General features: G+C 43.4%; 1 protein-coding gene across 4 annotated transcripts in view; it reads left to right on the top strand.

Annotated features, from left to right (window-relative positions):
- Nucleotides 1-19,687, top strand: part of LOC121579850 (platelet-derived growth factor receptor beta) — a 38,479-nt gene extending 18,792 nt beyond the window's left edge. For 2 of the 4 annotated variants that reach the window (XM_041894781.1, XM_041894784.1), the window contains 19 exons: nucleotides 908-1,038; nucleotides 5,784-5,949; nucleotides 6,993-7,173; nucleotides 7,602-7,717; nucleotides 7,996-8,119; nucleotides 8,408-8,616; nucleotides 8,915-9,009; nucleotides 9,141-9,273; nucleotides 12,346-12,450; nucleotides 12,604-12,714; nucleotides 12,967-13,126; nucleotides 14,945-15,111; nucleotides 15,597-15,715; nucleotides 15,906-16,028; nucleotides 16,252-16,363; nucleotides 16,882-16,981; nucleotides 17,116-17,221; nucleotides 17,395-17,678; nucleotides 18,056-19,687. In XM_041894781.1, the coding sequence (XP_041750715.1) occupies nucleotides 908-1,038; nucleotides 5,784-5,949; nucleotides 6,993-7,173; nucleotides 7,602-7,717; nucleotides 7,996-8,119; nucleotides 8,408-8,616; nucleotides 8,915-9,009; nucleotides 9,141-9,273; nucleotides 12,346-12,450; nucleotides 12,604-12,714; nucleotides 12,967-13,126; nucleotides 14,945-15,111; nucleotides 15,597-15,715; nucleotides 15,906-16,028; nucleotides 16,252-16,363; nucleotides 16,882-16,981; nucleotides 17,116-17,221; nucleotides 17,395-17,678; nucleotides 18,056-18,209 (2,696 nt within the window). In that variant the 3' untranslated portion in view covers nucleotides 18,210-19,687. The remainder of the gene's footprint in view (nucleotides 1-907; nucleotides 1,039-5,783; nucleotides 5,950-6,992; nucleotides 7,174-7,601; nucleotides 7,718-7,995; nucleotides 8,120-8,407; nucleotides 8,617-8,914; nucleotides 9,010-9,140; nucleotides 9,274-12,345; nucleotides 12,451-12,603; nucleotides 12,715-12,966; nucleotides 13,127-14,944; nucleotides 15,112-15,596; nucleotides 15,716-15,905; nucleotides 16,029-16,251; nucleotides 16,364-16,881; nucleotides 16,982-17,115; nucleotides 17,222-17,394; nucleotides 17,679-18,055) is intronic. The other 2 variants (XM_041894782.1, XM_041894783.1) reach the window with 2 other exon arrangements.
- The last annotated feature ends 304 nt before the right edge of the window (nucleotides 19,688-19,991 follow it).

Raw genomic sequence — 19,991 nt, 5'->3', positions numbered from 1 at the left:
ACAAGGGTATTAATCTATTGGTCTCACTTAAAAGACTATCAAGCTGTTGTATCTCAGTTTCAAAAATAACAATGAACTCTTTCTCTCCTCCCTCCCTCCCTCCCTCCCCTTCCTCTCTGCCTACCTCCCTCCCCTTCCTCTCTGCCTCCCCTTCCTCTCTACCTCCCTCCCTCCCCTCCCTCCCCTTCCTCTCTGCCTCCCTCCCTCCCTCCCCTCCCTCCCCTTCCTCTCTGCCTCCCTCCCTCCCTCCCCTCCCGCCCCTTCCTCTCTGCCTCCCTCCCTCCCCTTCCTCTCTGCCTCCCTCCATCCCTCCCTCCCCTTCCTCTCTGCCTCCCTCCCCTTCCTCTCTGCCTCCCTCCCTCCCCTTCCTCTCTGCCTCCCTCCCTCCCTCCCCTTCCTCTCTGCCTCCCCTCCATCCCTCCCCTTCCTCTCTGCCTCCCTCCATCCCTCCCCTTCCTCTCTGCCTCCCTCCCTCCCCTTTCTCTCTGCCTCCCTCCCTCCCCTTCCTCTATGCCTCTCTGCCTCCCTCCCTCCCCTTCCTCTCTGCCTCCCTCCCCTTCCTCTATGCCTCTCTGCCTCTCTGCCTCCCTCCCCTTCCTCTCTGCCTCCCTCCCCTTCCTCTATGCCTCTCTGCCTCCCTCCCTCCCCTTCCTCTCTGCCTCCCTCCCTCCCCTTCCTCTCTGCCTCCCTCCCTCCCCTTCCTCTCTGCCTCCCTCCCTCCCCTCCCTCCCCTTCCTCTCTGCCTCCCTCCCTCCCCTTCCTCTCTGCCTCCCTCCCTCCCCTTCCTCTATGCCTTCCTCCCTCCCCTTCCTCTCTGCCTCCCTCCCTCCCCTTCCTCTCTCCCTCCCTCCCTCCCTTCCTCTCTCTTCTCCTTTCTCCCTCTCTCTCCACACACTTCCCGAATTAGTCCCGGAGACAATTGACGCCTACGTCAATGCGTCTAAGACGGTGCTGAAGCAGGGCGAGCCTCTGACAGTGAACTGCACGGTGCACGGAGTGGAGCTGGTCTTCTTCTCCTGGGACTACCCCAACAGAGACGTGAGTGGGAGAGAAGAGAGAAGAAGAGAACATGGCCTTTTGTTTGACTTTCCCTTCACTCGTCCCGGGGAGGCGTAGACTAAATTACATCAAGATGTCTGTTCAGCCACACCTAGATGTGTTAAATCCCCATTGAATCTCACTCACAACAGACGCATGGTTTTCATATCATTATTGATAAAACAGTACATTTATGGTGGTAAAAGTGTTTTAAGTTTGAATGCACAGACACTGACATAATACTTATACAAGTGTATAAAATCAACACTTCCTGTTAAACTTGTAGAATCTTATATTACTTAAATAGGAATAACCGCAAGAAGATCTTTTGAGTTGAAAAAAAGAATCCCTTTATAATAAAGCATTGCATGCATCTATAATCTCATTTGCGTAATGGGATACAGTTGAGCAGAGGCGTTTTTAGAATTTCCAAATATGGGGAAATGTTTTTAGCAGGGTTAAAAAAAAAGGTTATATAAACGCATTTCATGCAATTCTACAACATTTATGATAGAAGACATTAGTATAATATTTTTAAATACCAGAAATGACCGCAATGAGTGTCTACTCTGACAGTGACGAACTGAGGGCAATAAAAACGACCTGGTCTTGAATGCAAACAGGCCGATGAAGAGACACACAGATTGTAAGTATTATTAGGAATATATACAGTGGGGGAAAAAAGTATTTAGTCAGCCACCAATTGTGCAAGTTCTCCCACTTAAAAAGATGAGAGAGGCCTGTAATTTTCACCATAGGTACACGTCAACTATGACAGACAAATTGAGGAAAAAAAATCCAGAAAATCACATTGTAGGATTTTTAATGAATTTATTTGCAAATTATGGTGGAAAATAAGTATTTGGTCACCTACAAACAAGCAAGATTTCTGGCTCTCACAGACCTGTAACCTCTTCTTTAAGAGGCTCCTCTGTCCTCCACTCGTTACCTGTATTAATGGCACCTGTTTGAACTTGTTATCAGTATAAAAGACACCTGTCCACAACCTTAAACAGTCACACTCCAAACTCCACTATGGCCAAGACCAAAGAGCTGTCAAAGGACACCAGAAACAAAATTGTAGACCTGCACCAGGCTGGGAAGTCTGAATCTGCAATAGGTAAGCAGCTTGGTTTGAAGAAATCAACTGTGGGAGCAATTATTAGGAAATGGAAGACATACAAGACCACTGATAATTTCCCTCGATCTGGGGCTCCACGCAAGATCTCACCCGTGGGGTCAAAATGATCACAAGAACGGTGAGCAAAAATCCCAGAACCACACGGGGGGACCTAGTGAATGACCTGCAGAGAGCTGGGACCAAAGTAACAAAGCCTACCATCAGTAACACACTACGCCGCCAGGGACTCAAATCCTGCAGTGCGAGACGTGTCCCCCTGCTTAAGCCAGTACATGTCCAGGCCCGTCTGAAGTTTGCTAGAGTGCATTTGGATGATCCAGAAGAGGATTGGGAGAATGTCATATAGTCAGATGAAACCAAAATAGAACTTTTTTGGTAAAAACTCAACTCAAGTCGTGTTTGGAGGACAAAGAATGCTGAGTTGCATCCAAAGAACACCATACCTACTGTGAAGCATGGGGGTGGAAACATCATGCTTTGGGGCTGTTTTTCTGCAAAGGGACCAGGACGACTGATCCGTGTAAAGGAAAGAATGAATGGGGCCATGTATCGTGAGAATTTGAGTGAAAACCTCATTCCATCAGCAAGGGCATTGAAGATGAAACGTGGCTGGGTCTTTCAGCATGACAATGATCCCAAACACACCGCCCGGGCAACGAAGGAGTGGCTTCGTAAGAAGCATTTCAAGGTCCTGGAGTGGCCTAGCCAGTCTCCAGATCTCAACCCCACAGAAAATCTTTGGAGGGAGTTGAAAGTCCGTGTTGCCCAGCGACAGCCCCAAAACATCACTGCTCTAGAGGAGATCTGCATGGAGGAATGGGCCAAAATACCAGCAACAGTGTGTGAAAACCTTGTGAAGACTTACAGAAAACGTTTGACCTGTGTCATTGCCAACAAAGGGTATATAACAAAGTATTGAGAAACTTTTGTTATTGACCAAATACTTATTTTCCACCATAATTTGCTAATAAATTCATAAAAAATCCTACAATGTGATTTTCTGGATTTTTTTTCCTCATTTTGTCTGTCATAGTTGACGTGTACCTATGACGAAAATGACAGGCCTCTCTCATCTTTTTAAGTGGGAGAACTTGCACAATTGGTGGCTGACTAAATACTTTTTTTCCCCACTGTATATTATAGGCTTCAGTAGGCTACTAAATAAACGTTCCAGTGGCACTGGCTAACCCAGTGTTGACGATGAAGCCTAGCTTACTCACTACTGCTGTTCGCTCAAAATCGCTCAAAAGTTGTTGAGATAAAAATGGTTAGCAGACAGATTAGTCTTCTCTTTTCAGCAGTAGGCATATGCTTTCCAAACTGTACATTTTTCTCGCAATTGTATTTTGAAATTTGCGAAAGGGAAACTGACACCTGCAACCAACCATAGAAATATTGTACATAGATGGCAGTTCCCATTCAAGTCAGGCCTGGCAGCCATTGCAGCGTACCCATGTGTTTAAAGGAAAACTCCACCCAAAAACTATATTTTGGTATTTGTTTCATTAGACCATTGTTGATATAGTCCCAAAATGTTTTGCATGTCAGCAATCACATTTTCAAGATATATAACTTTCAAAATACTGAAATACAGCCGGCAAAATGCATCATACCGGCTGTATTTCTGTATTTTGAAAGTTAAATACCTTGAAAACTTGATTGCTGACATGCAAAATATTTTGGGACTATACAGTGGGGAAAAAAAGTATTTAGTCAGTCACCAATTGTGCAAGTTCTCCCACTTAAAAAGATGAGAGAGGCCTGTAATTTTCATCATAGGTACACGTCAACTATGACAGACAAATTGAGAAAAAAAAATCCAGAAAATCACATTTTAGGATTTTTAATGAATTTATTTGCAAATTATGGTGGAAAATAAGTAATTGGTCACCGACAAACAAGCAAGATTTCTGGCTCTCACAGACCTGTAACTTCTTCTTTAAGAGGCTCCTCTGTCCTCCACTCGTTACCTGTATTAATGGCACCTGTTTGAACTTGTTATCAGTATAAAAGACACCTGTCCACAACCTCAAACAGTCACACTCCAAACTCCACTATGGCCAAGACCAAAGAGCTGTCAAAGGACACCAGAAACAAAATTGTAGACCTGCACCAGGCTGGGAAGACTGAATCTGCAATAGGTAAGCAGCTTGGTTTGAAGAAATCAACTGTGGGAGCAATTATTAGGAAATGGAAGACATACAAGACCACTGATAATCTCCCTCGATCTGGGGCTCCACGCAAGATCTCACCCCGTGGGGTCAAAATGATCACAAGAACGGTGAGCAAAAATCCCAGAACCACACGGGGGGACCTAGTGAATGACCTGCAGAGAGCTGGGACCAAAGTAACAAAGCCTACCATCAGTATCACACTACGCCGCCAGGGACTCAAATCCTGCAGTGCGAGACGTGTCCCCCAGCCTAAGCCAGTACATGTCCAGGCCCGTCTGAAGTTTGCTAGAGTGCATTTGGATGATCCAGAAGAGGATTGGGAGAATGTCATATGGTCAGATTAAACCAAAATAGAACTTTTTGGTAAAAACTCAACTCGTCGTGTTTGGAGGACAAAGAATGCTGAGTTGCATCCAAAGAACACCATACCTACTGTGAAGCATGGGGTTGGAAACATCATGCTTTGGGGCTGTTTTTCTGCAAAGGGACCAGGACGACTGATCCGTGTAAAGGAAAGAATGAATGGGGCCATGTATCGTGAGATTTTGAGTGAAAACCTCCTTCCATCAGCAAGGGCATTGAAGATGAAACGTGGCTGGGTCTTTCAGCATGACAATGATCCCAAACACACCGCCCGGGCAACGAAGGAGTGGCTTCGTAAGAAGCATTTCAAGGTCCTGGAGTGGCCTAGCCAGTCTCCAGATCTCAACCCCACAGAAAATCTTTGGAGGGAGTTGAAAGTCCGTGTTGCCCAGCGACAGCCCCAAAACATCATTGCTCTAGAGGAGATCTGCATGGAGGAATGGGCCAAAATACCAGCAACAGTGTGTGAAAACCTTGTGAAGACTTACAGAAAACGTTTGACCTGTGTCATTGCCAACAAAGGGTATATAACAAAGTATTGAGAAACTTTTGTTATTGACCAAATACTTATTTTCCACCATAATTTGCAAATAAATTCATAAAAAATCCTACAATGTGATTTTCTGGATTTTTTTTCCTCATTTTGTCTGTCATAGTTGACATGTACCTATGAAAATAAATTACAGGCCTCTCTAATCTTTTTATGTGGGAGAACTTGCACAATTGGTGGCTGACTAAATACTTATTTTCCCCACTGTATCAACAATGGACTAATGAAACAAATACCAAAATATCGTTTTTGTGTGGAATTTTCCTTTAACAGGCAAATTGCCAGGGTTAGAGGTTCCAAAACCCTTCTATAGATGATATGTCTATTGCCACAATGGAACAAAGTTGCTATTTTCTAATGTAATTTGGGGAAATGTATTTCAATTTATCAGGGGGTGCTGCAGCACCTCTAGCAACCGTACTTCCCACGGCTATGATTACTTAGTTGGTACTTCAATAGCCTTCTCACAGACCTAAACATTTACTGACGCATCCCCTTACTCTCCTGTGTTTGCCAGGTGGACTCCATTGAGCCGTTGACCGACGTCCTGTCGTCCCAGAGCATGCGCTCCTGCCTCATCTTCTCTAAGGCGACGCTGGCCAACGCAGGGCAGTACGTGTGTCACGTTCACGAGGGTGTCCAGGACCAGAGTGCCACCGCCAACGTCAACATCACTATCCTCGGTGAGAAGGAGACAGGGAGAGACTCTCTCAAAACAAACTATGACTGGATTGCTTATTATTATGGGTCTTTTTTAGACTGAAAGAGCACCATTCATAACATGAACCCCCATGCACTAGGTGAGAGAGAATTCTGTTCAAATAAACCACATTTGATTTATTTTCCTTTTTCATGTAGCTTGCTATTGTCACTGAGAAAACAAGCATCTGTGTTTTGTGTGAGACCACCATCAATTAAAATCAAATAATATAGAATTATTATTTTTGATAACATTAATGGACAAAATTCTCCAATCTGAGGGTTTGTATAGAATCGGAAACAGCAGTGCAAACTGGAAATGTATTTTATCTGTGTTTTTAACTTCTGAAGTTACTTCAAATAATTAAAAGTCATTCAATTTAATTGCAGCTAACAAGCTGCAAATTGGAAGTCAACAGAATGTTTTTTGAAGGGTAAACCCAACATTTCTCTCTTTCACCTTCTCCGTCTTTGAGGATTGGATGTAGCCTAAGCTACAGTCGTGCCTCTGTGAATGCTTAGCCTAAGCCCACTGAGGTGTGTTATATTTAGGCCACAGTAACCAAGCATGTATAAACTGCCTTATTCAGAGCCAGGGTATGCTTGCTGTGATTCTGTCTCTCTCCAGGGCTCTGGACCAATGCTCTGGACAGCCCTTTGGAAATGACAGATCCTCATTCCAACCAGTTCAATAGAGCACATAATAACCACCTCATTGTATACAGTACAGTACACTGTAACTAATCAGCAATAAACTGAATACAGTGCATTTAATACAAGGTACTTTTGATATCATGGTATATAGGTTATCCCATACTGTGTACCAGAATATAGGAGCACTGGGTATAGAATTATGGATCACGATGTAAAGACTTAATGATTTCTTCCCTTGCCTGGGTGCCAGTCTTTCTGTTTGATCCTATTAGTCTATTTCTTCCCTCCTGCAGGCCACATGTTCTTTCAGGATGTAAACAGAGGTGCTCTACTTATTATGTGGTCACTAATGACAACCTTTCTCCTCCGTCAGAGCGAGGCTTTGTGGAGCTGAGGTCTGTCCAGGAGCGTAACGTCTCGGCACAGCTGCACCAGAATGTAGAGCTGAGGGTGGAGATAGAGGCCTACCCCGCTCCACATGTCCGCTGGACCAAAGACAACGCCACCGTCAACGGAGACAACACTGTCATCACCAGGCAGGAGCACGAGACCAGGTCAGACCACCTGGACGACGATCAATTCTAACCAATTTGGAGATTGAATTTATCAATAAGTTGGTCTATTTGTCGTTGCATGAAATCAAAACAACAGATCAACAGGATTTACAATCACACTTGCATGGTATGCAATGCATCACGTTAGCCACTCATTGGGGAATTTACCCTCTCAGAGATGGTCTTAGCCAGTCTCTGGTTCCTGCTGGGTGTTAAATGATGTAGTCTTGCTGTCTGAGAGGATTGGGTTACCTGCTGCTCTTATCTGGCGTTGACTGATAGGGACTGGATGTCTCAGAAGGTCTTAGGGTCTTACAGATGTTGATGGATTGTTTAAGATGATTTAGTCCTGCTAAAATATGGTTTATCCAGGATGTGATTTCATGACGTTTCTAACGGTGTGGTTCTCCTTTACTCTTCTAACTCAGGTACGTCAGCATGTTGACCTTGGTGAGGATCAGGACGGAACAGAAGGGACTTTACACTGTTCTTGTCGCCAACGGAGATGACACCAAGGAAGTGACATTTGATCTGGAGGTCAAAGGTGAGTCGCCTTCACAGCAATATAAACCATTGGGGTGTATCTCTTTAGTCTTATGTGACTCCTCCTTTTCGTCATCAGCACTGATTTGAAAGAACTACATCCACCATGGTCCATTGCTTTCACCCTCCCTACGCTTTGAGATCAGTGCAAATTAAGGAGAGGTGATGAGGATAAAAGGTCAATTTAGACTTAAGACTATGGAGAGGCAACCGTGGCTCAACATTTACCTATACTTATCATCTAGAGTAGTTCCTAACCCTGTATCCCTCTCTGTGTAGTCCCTCCTCAGATCACAGACCTGTCGGACCACCACCTCCCAGGGAAGAGGCATGCAGTGACCTGTGTGGCCGAGGGGGTCCCCTCCCCCTCCATCCAGTGGTTCAGCTGTGACAGCATGCTCAAGTGAGTATCATCATCCTCATCATCATCATCACAGTGTCTGGGACTCTGTCACACTGTGAACACTAGAGGGCACACTTTGCTGACACTAGTTTTTGCTGTTTGTGTTTTAGTAATTGCAGTTTAAACTGATGTCAGGCCAACTATGGGTTATTAGACTGCTTCTATACCCGAGTCTGCTCTGAGTGCATTAGCTGGCAGCATTTACCTCTGACACACCTGAGTAGAGGTAGCAGTAGTAGTACACCTGTACTACTGGACTATTGATTATCGTTGTAACATCTCTCCTAGGTGCAGTAACCGGAGCACAGTGTGGCAGCCCCTGGTGTCAGACCCTGAGACCCTGAGTGTCCAGACCAACATCAGTTTCAATGAGAGCCGTAAGGTGGGCCAGGTCCGCAGCCAGGTCACCTTCCACAAGACCCAGCAGGTGACCATCCGCTGCGAGGCCAGCAACGAGGGAGGAGTCCGCAGGAGGGACATCAAACTGGTGTCCAGCAGTACGTATCTCAAATATAAGACACAATATTGATGTTATTATATGAAGACATTATTTTATATATGGGGTTCTATGTATTTACATACACATACTGTATTCAAGGAAGGATCAAGTAGGCAACTCAAGTCCTGAATAGTTGCAGGGTATGCAGCCTCTTGGTTCCAGTCCAGTACTAACAAATCTGATAATTAATAGTTTATGTTCTAGGTGAATGTTATACTAGGAATAAATGTTCTTTGTAGACTTCTGTCTGTCTATAATGTAATAGTTGGATGTTAATATTCCGTGTTGTGTTCCAGCTCTGTTCTCCCAGGTGGCAGTGTTGGCTGCGGTTCTACCCCTGGTGGGCATCCTCATCATCTCCATCATCATCCTCATCGCTGTGTGGAGGAAGGTGAGACTACACAGAGAAGACACAGTGAACAATGTTAAAACAACTATGCACAATGCAGTACTGCTACTAACTCACTCATGGTATCTCAATGTCCCTGAGTGATTGGGTAACTCTATTCTGTGTTGCCTCAGAAGCCTCGCTATGAGATCAGGTGGAAGGTGATAGAGTCGGTGAGTTTGGACGGCCATGAGTACATCTACGTCGACCCCATCCACCTGCCCTACGACCTGGCCTGGGAGATGGCCCGAGACAGCCTGGTGCTGGGTAAGGACCAGGAACCACCGGAGAAGGGGGAACCAATGTACAATATACACTGCAGTGGCGGTCGGTGCCGTTAAATTTTTTTTTTGAGTATGGCCTTATTTCTATTACAGCATATTGGATGACTGTCATTCAAATTCCATTCACCCAGCTCAATGTAACATCGATAGGTTTAGGCTACTACATGATACTCAAATGTTCCATATACCCATCATGAGGTTGCTACAACCTAGCCTAAGAATGATAGTTTACAACATAGTTGCACAGGTCGAGAGAAATTTGAATAATCAAGGTGACAGACATTGACACATTCAATACCGCCTTGCACACTCTTGCCTGCATCTAGCTAATCTGGGGTGTAATCATTAGTCCAGCAGTTGCAAACAAGAGTTTCTGTTGGAAAAATTCAGGTATGTTTATCCCCGTTTCATTCCGTTTGCTTCCGTTTAAGAAACATTTTCAACAGAATCTGCGGAATGAATACCCCCCTGATCATACGCAAACACAGTTCACTTTCATAGCAGCCACATACAAACAGCATGATTCATTTGGACATTGTATAATTATTTCTCGCATCTAAGCACTCAACTCCTCTCACCATTTCCCTTAGCTTGTGGACTTCAGTGCACAACACATCAGCTGTCTGTGACAAGGCGAAAAAACCTTTCCAAGCAAACCTTCATATCATAACCGCTAACTGCTAAACACAGCCTACATCGTTGTCACCATATTAACGTCATAGTCAACATACACAATATATACAAAAGTATGTGGACACCCCTTCAAATTAGTGGATTAAGCTATTTCAGCCACACCCATTGCTGACAGGTGTATAAATTCGAGCACCCAGCCATGCAATCTCCATAGACAAACACTGGCAGTAGAATGGCCTTACTGAAGAGCTCAGTGACTTTCAACGTGGCACCGTCATAGGATGCCACCTTTCCAACAAGTCAGTTCATCAAATTTCTGCCTTGCTAGAGCTGCCCCGGTCAACTGTAAGTGCTGTTATTGTGAAGTGGAAACATCTAGGAGCAACAACGGCTCAGCAGCGAAGTGGTAGGCCACACAAGCTCACAGAACGGGACCGCCGAGTTCTGAAGCGTGTAGCGCGGAAAAATCGTCTGCCCTCGGTTGCATCACTCTCTACCGAGTTCCAAACTGCCTCTGGAAGCAACGTCAGCACAATAATTGTGCGTCGGGAGCTTCATGAAATAGGTTTCCATGGCCAAGCAGCCGCACACAAGCCTAAGTTCACCATGCGCAATGCCAAGGGTTGGTTGGAGTGGTGTAAAGCTCGCTGCCATTGGACTCTGGAGCAGTGGAAATGCGTTCTCTAGAGTGATGAATCACCCTTCACCATCTGTCAGTCCAACGGACGAATCTGGGTTTGGCGGATGCCAGGAGAACACTACCTGCCCCAATGCATAGGGCCAACTGTAAAGTTTGGTGGAGGAGGAATAATGGTCTGGGGCTGTTTTTCATGGTTCGGGCTAAGCCCCTTAGTTCTAGTGAAGGGAAATCTTAATGCTATAGCATACAATGACATTCTAGACAATTCTGTGCTTCCAACTTTGTGGCAACAGTTTGGGGAAGGCCCTTTCCTGTTTCAGCATGACAATGCCCCCGTGGACAAGGCGAGGTACATACAGAAATGGTTTGTCGAGATCGGTGTGGAAGAACTTGACTGGCCTGCACAGAGCCCTGACCTCAATCCCATCGAACACCTTTGGGATGAATTGGAACGCCGACTGCGAGCCAGGCCTAATCGCCCAACATCAATGGTCGACCTCACTAATGCTCTTGTGGCTGAACGGAAGCAGGTCCCTGCAGCAATGTTCCAACATCTAGTGGAAAGCCTTCCCAAAAGAGTGGAGGCTGTTATAGTAGCAAAGGCAGGACCAACTCCATATTAATGCCCATGATTTAGGAATGAGATGTTCGAAGAGTAGGTGTCCACATACTTCTGGCCATGTAGTGAAAAAAAAAAATGTGTGTACCTACTAGAACTAACGTGTTAGTAAACCCGCTACAATCATGCAGTTCAAAAAATCTAATCAAAATCTAATCAAATCAAATGTTATTTGTCACATACGCCAAATACAACAGTGAAATGCTTACTTACAAGCCCTTAACCAACAATGCAGTTTTAAGAAAATAGAGTTAAGAAAATATTTACTAAATAAACTAAAGTAAAAAGAAAAAAAAAGGAACACAATAAAATCACAATAATGTGACTATATACAGGGATACCGGTACCGAGTCAATGTTCGGGGGTACAGGTTAGCCAAGGTAATTTGTACATGTAGGTAGAGGTAGGTAGGGTTGAGGTAATTTGTACATGTGAAAGTGAAAGTGAAAAAAATACAACTAAATCTCTCTCTCTCTTTCTCTTGCTTCTCCTTCATTTTTAAATAAATACATTTGTTCAAAACTGTTCAACTATTGTCTTTCTCTCTCTTTGAGTCAACTACTCATCACATTTTATGCGCTGCATTGCTAGCTAGCTGTAGCTTATGCTTTCAGTGTTATATTCATTCTCTGATCCTTTGATTGGGTGGATAACATATCAGTTGATGCTGCAAGAGCACGGATAGGTTGGAGGACGTCTTCCGGATGTTGTCATAGTTACTATGTAAGTCTATGGAAGGGGGTGAGAATTATGAGCCTCCTAGGTTTTGTATTACAGTCAATGTACTCAGAGGAAGATGGAAACTAGCTGTCCTCCTGCTAAACAATGGTTCTACCCTACAGAGTGCTGTTAAGGCTACTGTAGACCTTAATTGCAAAACAGTGTGTTTTAATAAATTGTTTGGTGACGTGAATATACTGTATTTCATATAGTTTTATCTAAACAGGATAACTTTTTTTTAAATACTACATTTTTATTTTTATGAAATTCACTGAGGAGGATGGTCCTCCCCTTCCTCCTCTGAGAAGCCTCAACTGATACACAGGATGTCTATGCGGATACCCCCAATATTTATTTGATAGTGTATTTAATAGGGACAATACAAGTTAAAACATTGACATATTGACTGTTCTGATTTGGGCAATGCTTGTGTTGTGTTCCAGGTCGTACTCTTGGGTCCGGGGCGTTCGGCAGGGTGGTCGAGGCGACCGCCTACGGTCTCGGTCATTCCCAGTCCAGCACAAAAGTGGCAGTGAAAATGCTCAAATGTAAGCGATAACAATTATCTTCAGATGCAGCTTTAAACAAGTATGTTTCTGCTTTAGCCAACTTGTTGTTGGTTTGTTTGGTTAGACAACAATCCAGTTTCAGTCTTGTTTCATGTTCTCTGACCTTTGTGTCCTCTGACCTCTGACCACCAGCCACGGCCAGGAGGAGTGAGACCCAGGCTCTGATGTCAGAGCTGAAGATCATGAGCCACCTGGGGCCTCACCTCAACATCGTCAACCTGCTGGGAGCCTGCACCAAACAGGGTGAGCTCCGCCCCCATCACCACAGCAACAATCGCAACCTAAAGTCATTAGCCTCTGAAATCCCATACCTAGGGCAACAGCATGTATACTGGAGCATTGTTAATGTGGGAGGCAACCCATCTGCCTAAGGAGACTATAACGTCATAGCTACTAACTTTAATTTTGATTAAGCACATAATTGCATGTGTAACACACAAATTATTCCCTGGTGAAGATAAATAATTGTCATTTTTTGTGACTTCCACATCTCAGGCCCTCTCTACCTGGTGACGGAGTACTGTCGCTATGGAGACCTGGTGGACTACTTACACAGGAACAAGCACACGTTCCTGCAGTACTACGCTGAAAAGAACCAGGAGGACTCTGGTTGCAGAGTCTCTGGAGGGAGCACCCCTCTCAGTCAGAGGAAAGGGTGAGAGCTACCTCCTCATGCGGTTCAGGTCTTTGTTTGGAAGATAAAGTAGAGGTTATATTGGCCAGGGGTGGATCAAGTATAACCACATATGAATGGGAGAAAAAAAAGACATTCACTGTCAATTACAAAAATGAGCCATACATACATTGAATATATATACAGTGGGGAGAACAAGTATTTGATACACTGCCAATTTTGCAGGTTTTCCTACTTACAAAGCATGTAGAGGTCTGTAATTTTTATCATAGGTACACTTCAACTGTGAGAGACGGATTCTAAAACAAAAATCCAGAAAATCACATTGTATGATTTTTAAGTAATTAATTTGCATTTTATTGCATGACAAAAGTATTTGATACATCAGAAAAGCAGAACTTAATATTTGGTACAGAAACCATTGTTTGCAATTACAGAGATCATACGTTTCCTGTAGGTCTTGACCAGGTTTGCACACACTGCAGCAGGGATTTTGGCCCACTCCTCCATACAGACCTTCTCCAGATCCTTCAAGTTTCGGGGCTGTCGCTGGGCAATACAGACTTTCAGCTCCCTCCAAAGATTTTCTATTGGGTTCAGGTCTGGAGACTGGCTAGGCCAACCAGGACCTTGAGATGCTTCTTACGGAGCCACTCCTTAGTTGCCCTGGCTGTGTGTTTCGGGTCATTGTCATGCTGGAAGACCCAGCCACGACCCATCTTCAATGCTCTTACTGAGGGAAGGAGGTTGTTAGCCAAGCTCTCGCGATACATGGCCCCATCCATCTTCCCCTCAATACGGTGCAGTCGTCCTGTCCCCTTTGCAGAAAAGCATCCCCAAAGAATGATGTTTCCACCTCCATGCTTCACGGTTGGGATGGTGTTCTTGGGGTTGTACTCATCCTTCTTCTTCCTCCAAACACGGCGAGTGGAGTTTAGACCAAAAAGCTATATTTTTGTCTCATCAGACCACATGACCTTCTCCCATTCCTCCTCTGGATCATCCAGATGGTCATTGGCAAACTTCAGAGGGGCCTGGACATGCGCTGGCTTGAGCAGGGGGACCTTGCGTGCGCTGCAGGATTTTAATCCATGATGGCGTAGTGTGTTACTAATGGTTTTCTTTGAGAATGTGGTCCCAGCTCTCTTCAGGTCATTGACCAGGTCCTGCCGTGTAGTTCTGGGCTGATCCCTCACCTTCCTCATGATCATTGATGCCCCACGAGGTGAGATCTTGCATGGAGCCCCAGACTGAGGGTGATTGACCGTCATCTTGAACTTCTTCCATTTTCTAATAATTGCGCCAATAGTTGTTGCCTTCTCACCAAGCTGCTTGCCTATTGTCCTGTAGCCCATCCCAGCATTGTGCAGGTCTACAATGTTATCCCTGATGTCCTGACACAGCTCTCTGATCTTGGCCATTGTGGAGAGGTTGGAGTCTGTTTGATTGAGTGTGTGGACAGGTGTCTTTTATACAGGTAACGAGTTCAAACAGGTGCAGTTAATACAGGTAATGAGTGGAGAACAGGAGGGCTTCTTAAAGAAAAACTAACAGGTCTGTGAGAGCCGGAATTCTTACTGGTTGGTAGGTGATCAAATACTTATGTCATGCAATAAAATGCAAATTAATTACTTAAAAATCATACAATGTGATTTTCTGGATTTTTGTTTTAGATTCCGTCTCTCACAGTTGAAGTGTACCTATGATAAAAATTACAGACCTCTACATGCTTTGTAAGTAGGAAAACCTGCAAAATCGGCAGTGTATCAAATACTTGTTCTCCCCACTGTATATATTTTATTTTTTCATTATCCTAATGTGTCCCAAATATCTTGGCAGCTACGTGTTATTTGGCAGTGAGTTTGACGGTGGCTACATGGACATGAGTAAGGACGAGCCCACGGTGTACGTCCCCATGCAGGAGCTGAAAGACACAATCAAATACACTGACATCCAGCCTTCTCCCTACGAGTCTCCCTACCATAACCACCTTTACCAGGAACAAGGTCCAAGAAATACATGCTAATAACAAAGCCAAAGCGTACTGTATACTTTGTATAATGTAGGTCTATTGAATGGGAGCCTGGTATAGGAGGACTGTCTCATTGTAATGGCTGGAATGGAATATCAAGCACATCAAACATATGGAAACCACATGTTTGACTCCATTCCATTAAATCCATTTCACCCATTACAATGAGCCCGTCCTCCTATAGCTCCTCCCACCAGCCTCCACTTGTCTATTGCATGCCAGACATATGGGAAGCACATGTGAAAGGATGGGCGGCTGACGGGCAAACAGGAAAGAACAGTGTTATTGTTTATTTGACCTCCAGAAGCCTCTCTGTGTATTTTAGCATGTAGACGTCACTATTCACATACTGTATATACTGTCCATGTGTAGCACCTGAACACCTATTCACCTTTACATTGTCTCCTTCCTCTTTTTGACCTCTGAACCCTTCCATCCATGTTTCTGCCCTCCCTCCAGACCAGACCACAGTGGACAGTGCCCTGTTCATCAGTGACTCCCCCACCCTCAGCTATTCTGACCTCATCGGCTTCAGCTACCAGGTGGCCAAGGGTATGGAGTTCCTCGCCTCCAAGAACGTATGTTATGTTATGTTGTATTATTTTAGTTGAATCAAAACTTTATTGCTCTATATTTATGTATTATTCTTTATTGTGCCAGGTAATTAAAGTACAGAGCAGCATATAGAATATACTTCATTATCTGTACTAAATGTCCCAGCTGACCATGTCTCCCTGTAACCCTGTTGTTGAATCCTGTCCTCCCCAGTGTGTCCATCGTGACCTGGCTGCCAGGAATGTGTTGATCTGTGAGGGGAAACTGGTGAAGATCTGTGACTTTGGCCTGGCCAGAGACATCATGCACGACTCCAACTACGTCTCCAAAGGCAGCGTGAGTGCCAGGCTCACTCAGGGTCACTCAGGGTCACTCATACACATTAAACATTACATTACCATTATGGTAACCACTACGTAAAGTTTGAAAGATAACAGCAAGATAACACCATAGATTACAACCTTCAACCTACTTCAATTGTAATTAGCCATAACTGCTGCTGTTACTTCTCAGTACCTGGCTGATGTTAATCTTACCTCTGACCTCTTCCCCCTCTCAGACGTTCCTTCCTCTGAAGTGGATGGCCCCAGAGAGTATTTTCCATAACTTGTACACCACCCTGAGTGATGTGTGGTCCTATGGCATCCTGCTCTGGGAGATTTTCACCCTGGGTACGAGGACATACATGAAACAGAAACCATTAATTATTAATAGATAGATCGAAGACAAGAGATTACTGTTTGATTAAACTGAAACAACCCATTAACTGGAGTTCATTCACATTCAGAAATATTAGTAGTAGTATGAGTGCAGCTTTAGATTACATGACCTTGTTTATTTAAAATGTATATATAAAGGTTTCACTGTGTCTAAACAGACAGGCAATAAAGTTGTCTATCAGATGATCTAATCCTGAGTCTGTCTTCAGGGTCAGATGAGCTCTTGTTGTTATCTACAGTCAGGGTTTATAATGAATTAATTTGGGGATATTAAAAACGTTTTTGGAACTGCCGTGACAACAAGAGCACCTATTGAGAAGTTGTTCATTTAGGGTGAAGCCGCGTGATTCGCAAACAACGTTTTTCTTTGGAAATAAAACTTTGGGAAACTCCTGATTCAGCATGACTTCAAGATTTAAAAAGTACATTCAAACAGATCAGCCTTTAAATATTATTTTATGTTCTGACAGGAGGAGCCCCCTACCCTGATCTGCCCATGAACGAGCTGTTCTACAGTGCCTTAAAGAGAGGCTATCGAATGGCCAAACCTGACCACGCCACCAATGAAGTGTAAGTCTCTAGAATGGCACCAAGAAGACCATCCCTCCCAAAGACCTCTCTTAAAGAGTCATCAGGATTCTAGTCTTGTGTGTCAGAGAGAATTTAAGAAATTAAATTGATATTTTCTGTACCTTGTCCTCCAGTTATGAAGTCATGCAGAAGTGCTGGGATGAGAAGTACGAGAGAAGGCCAGAGTTCTCGTTTCTGGTGCACACAATGGGGAACATGCTCACAGACAGCTATAAAAAGGTACCCTATTCATATACAGGGTTCTTCCCCTTTACATAGGGCATCTGAGGACCAAGGTATTTCCACGTTGACATATATGAAATATGTGTGCATCGATTATGTATGTATGATTCATGTATCAGTTGGGTGTTTATTGATCGTTGACATATGTTATTGATTGTAAATTGGTGTAGAGATACTGCCAGGTCAACGATGAGTTCTTCAAGCGCGACCACCCAGCCGTGGTCCACACCAAACCCAGGCTCTCCTCTCCCTTCCCCACCCCTGCCTTAACCCCCTCCACCGCCCCTGCCATCCCCCAGGACCCCAACCCCTACCCCCTCACTGGGGACTTCAGACCGGAGTCAGATGGTGAGGAAGCTTCCTACAATGACTACATCATCCCCATCCCGGACCCCAAGCCTGAGGTGGAAGGCTGCTCTGAGGCCGACGACATGCCAAAGAAAAAACTTGCAAGGTATAGCCATCTGACATACGGCTATATGACTGACTGACTGCAGGTGTGTGCCAAGTGCTTGGCATGCAGGAAAGATGAGGCAGATTTACTCTAGAGGACCTTGTATCGTTACAACACCAACCCACACAGCCAGATGTGGGATTGAGACAAAAGCTGTCTTATGTTACCATGTATACATTGTGAGCTATAAGGATTGTGCATACAGTACACAGGATATTTAAACAGAAATCTAAGACGAGCCAAGATGGATTAAAAGTGATAGTTTACATGGAATGTATAGGTGCCATACTGTGCTTAATGCCTAGTTTTCACCTGAAATAAGCCATAAAATCCCAGGTTGGTTTGTGAAAGAACACGTGTGTTGTTATTCCCTGTAGTTCTCGGGCTCTGGAGGAAGAGGAGGCTGATTCCATCTCCCAGGAGACAGTGGAGGCAGACACCATTCCAGAGGAGGAGAATCTCCACGCCAACCAGGCCCTGATTCCACTGGAGTCCTCTGGAACACCTGAAGCGGAAGACAGCTTCCTGTAGGCCTTTCAGGGAACTTGGTGAAAGTATAACAACATTCCAGAACAGCTTTAGTGGATTAAGAGAAAATGTTGAAAATTAGAAGGCGACCCTAACAACACAAACAACTCCCACTGCTTTAGCAAATATTTCACAATTGGTTCTTTCAAAAGAATGCTATGCTGAAAATCTATTCAAAATCAATATTTACTATGAGAGAGGGACACATATTTAATCATTGATGATTGTTGATTGATGATGCAAAATGCTCCATCTTGAAGAGAGGGAATGACCAGTATCACATAATCATTTACTTTTAAGTTAGGGATTCATGATTTGTAAAATACTGAAGCTTTGTGGTCACTATTGCAGTGTTTCTATGGTGATTTGTCTTCTAATGTGTTGTATTTTTATGTTATGAAGATAAAAACATTAGGCCTCCAAAACCCTTTCAGTTTTGAAAATCACTAGAAGTGGAGCATGTACTGTTACATTTTGCTTGTGCGAAAAAGTTCAAATTTTCAGACAGGTACTTTAGTTAGTAAAAAAAACATTAACACATAATCTTATGACGTCTATACTTCTCATCATCAATTGGATTTGACATTCTAGTTGCACTGAGGATATTTTTTGTGTTTTTTAGTTACAAATGCGTACTTTATACTTTCTACTCCAAGTTATTTTGCGAGAATGTAATTCATTTTGAGAAGAGTTAAACATACAGCCTTAATTGAGCAGAACATTGTACACTCAGTAAATGGTATGTCTCAAAATATCATTTTATGTTGTCTTTAGTTTTATATAGATTGATTTTTACATTTTATATAGCATTTGTTTTAAACAATTCTGTATAAATGTTGCACTTTACAATGTTTAGGAAAACATTTCCAAGAAAAGGATTTAAGGTACAGTCAATAAGAGATTGAATGATGTATGAGAGATATTAAATAATTGTATGTTTTTACACGGAGGTACTGACTGAATGAGAAATAATCTGAGCATATCACTGCCTTAGCACACCTGGTACAAGATTAGTACGTTGTTGTGTACTGTGACGATGACTGACATCTTTGAAGTGTTTTGTATTGTATCAAGTTCTATGAAAGAGACAAATAGTAGGCCTATAGTATCCTTACAAAAGGATATAAAATAAGCATTTCTATGCAAGGAGATCTTCTACAGAAATGTGGCTATAGAGATTTGAATCTATATTATTGAAGTAATTATATGATACCTGAGATAATTTGTCACTTGCTTAGAGTCCACTCACAGAGGTTCTCCTATCGTTACATACACTTCCAGTGAAATATAGATGATATGCTTCCTTGTACATATTTGTCACATGGTATAGGAACACAGAATGCAGAACACACACCCTACATAATGTAGAATATTCACCACACACACGCTATGGTACCAAAGCTTCTCTGTATGTTAACAAATGTATTTTTATATGTAGTTTATAAGTGTTTATGTGAAAATAAAAGTTTATAATGAAAATATGATAGATCATTTTATTGTGTCTTTACTGTCTTCTTTAAAATTAGCTAATGAGGGAAAGTTCCTGTTGTCTATTTTTTATTAGTTCAATGACTTGCAGTGTTCTGCTATTTAACAGAAAATATGAATTGCATTGTTCAGCTGTCATAATTTCAACAACATGTGTTTGCTACACAGACTTGTTTTAAATGCTTTGGCTTTATTCAATCAATGTAGAAGAGATAAAACTTCCCCACATTAATTGAGCATAACTCAGAGAGCTAGCTGATGAGAATCAGCAAATCCAAATGAACTTCCCCAAGCCCG

This window comes from Coregonus clupeaformis, chromosome 2 (genome assembly GCF_020615455.1).
Source record: "Coregonus clupeaformis isolate EN_2021a chromosome 2, ASM2061545v1, whole genome shotgun sequence".
In the NCBI taxonomy this organism is placed as follows: domain Eukaryota; kingdom Metazoa; phylum Chordata; class Actinopteri; order Salmoniformes; family Salmonidae; genus Coregonus; species Coregonus clupeaformis.
This window is presented reverse-complemented; position numbering and strand designations above follow the sequence as displayed.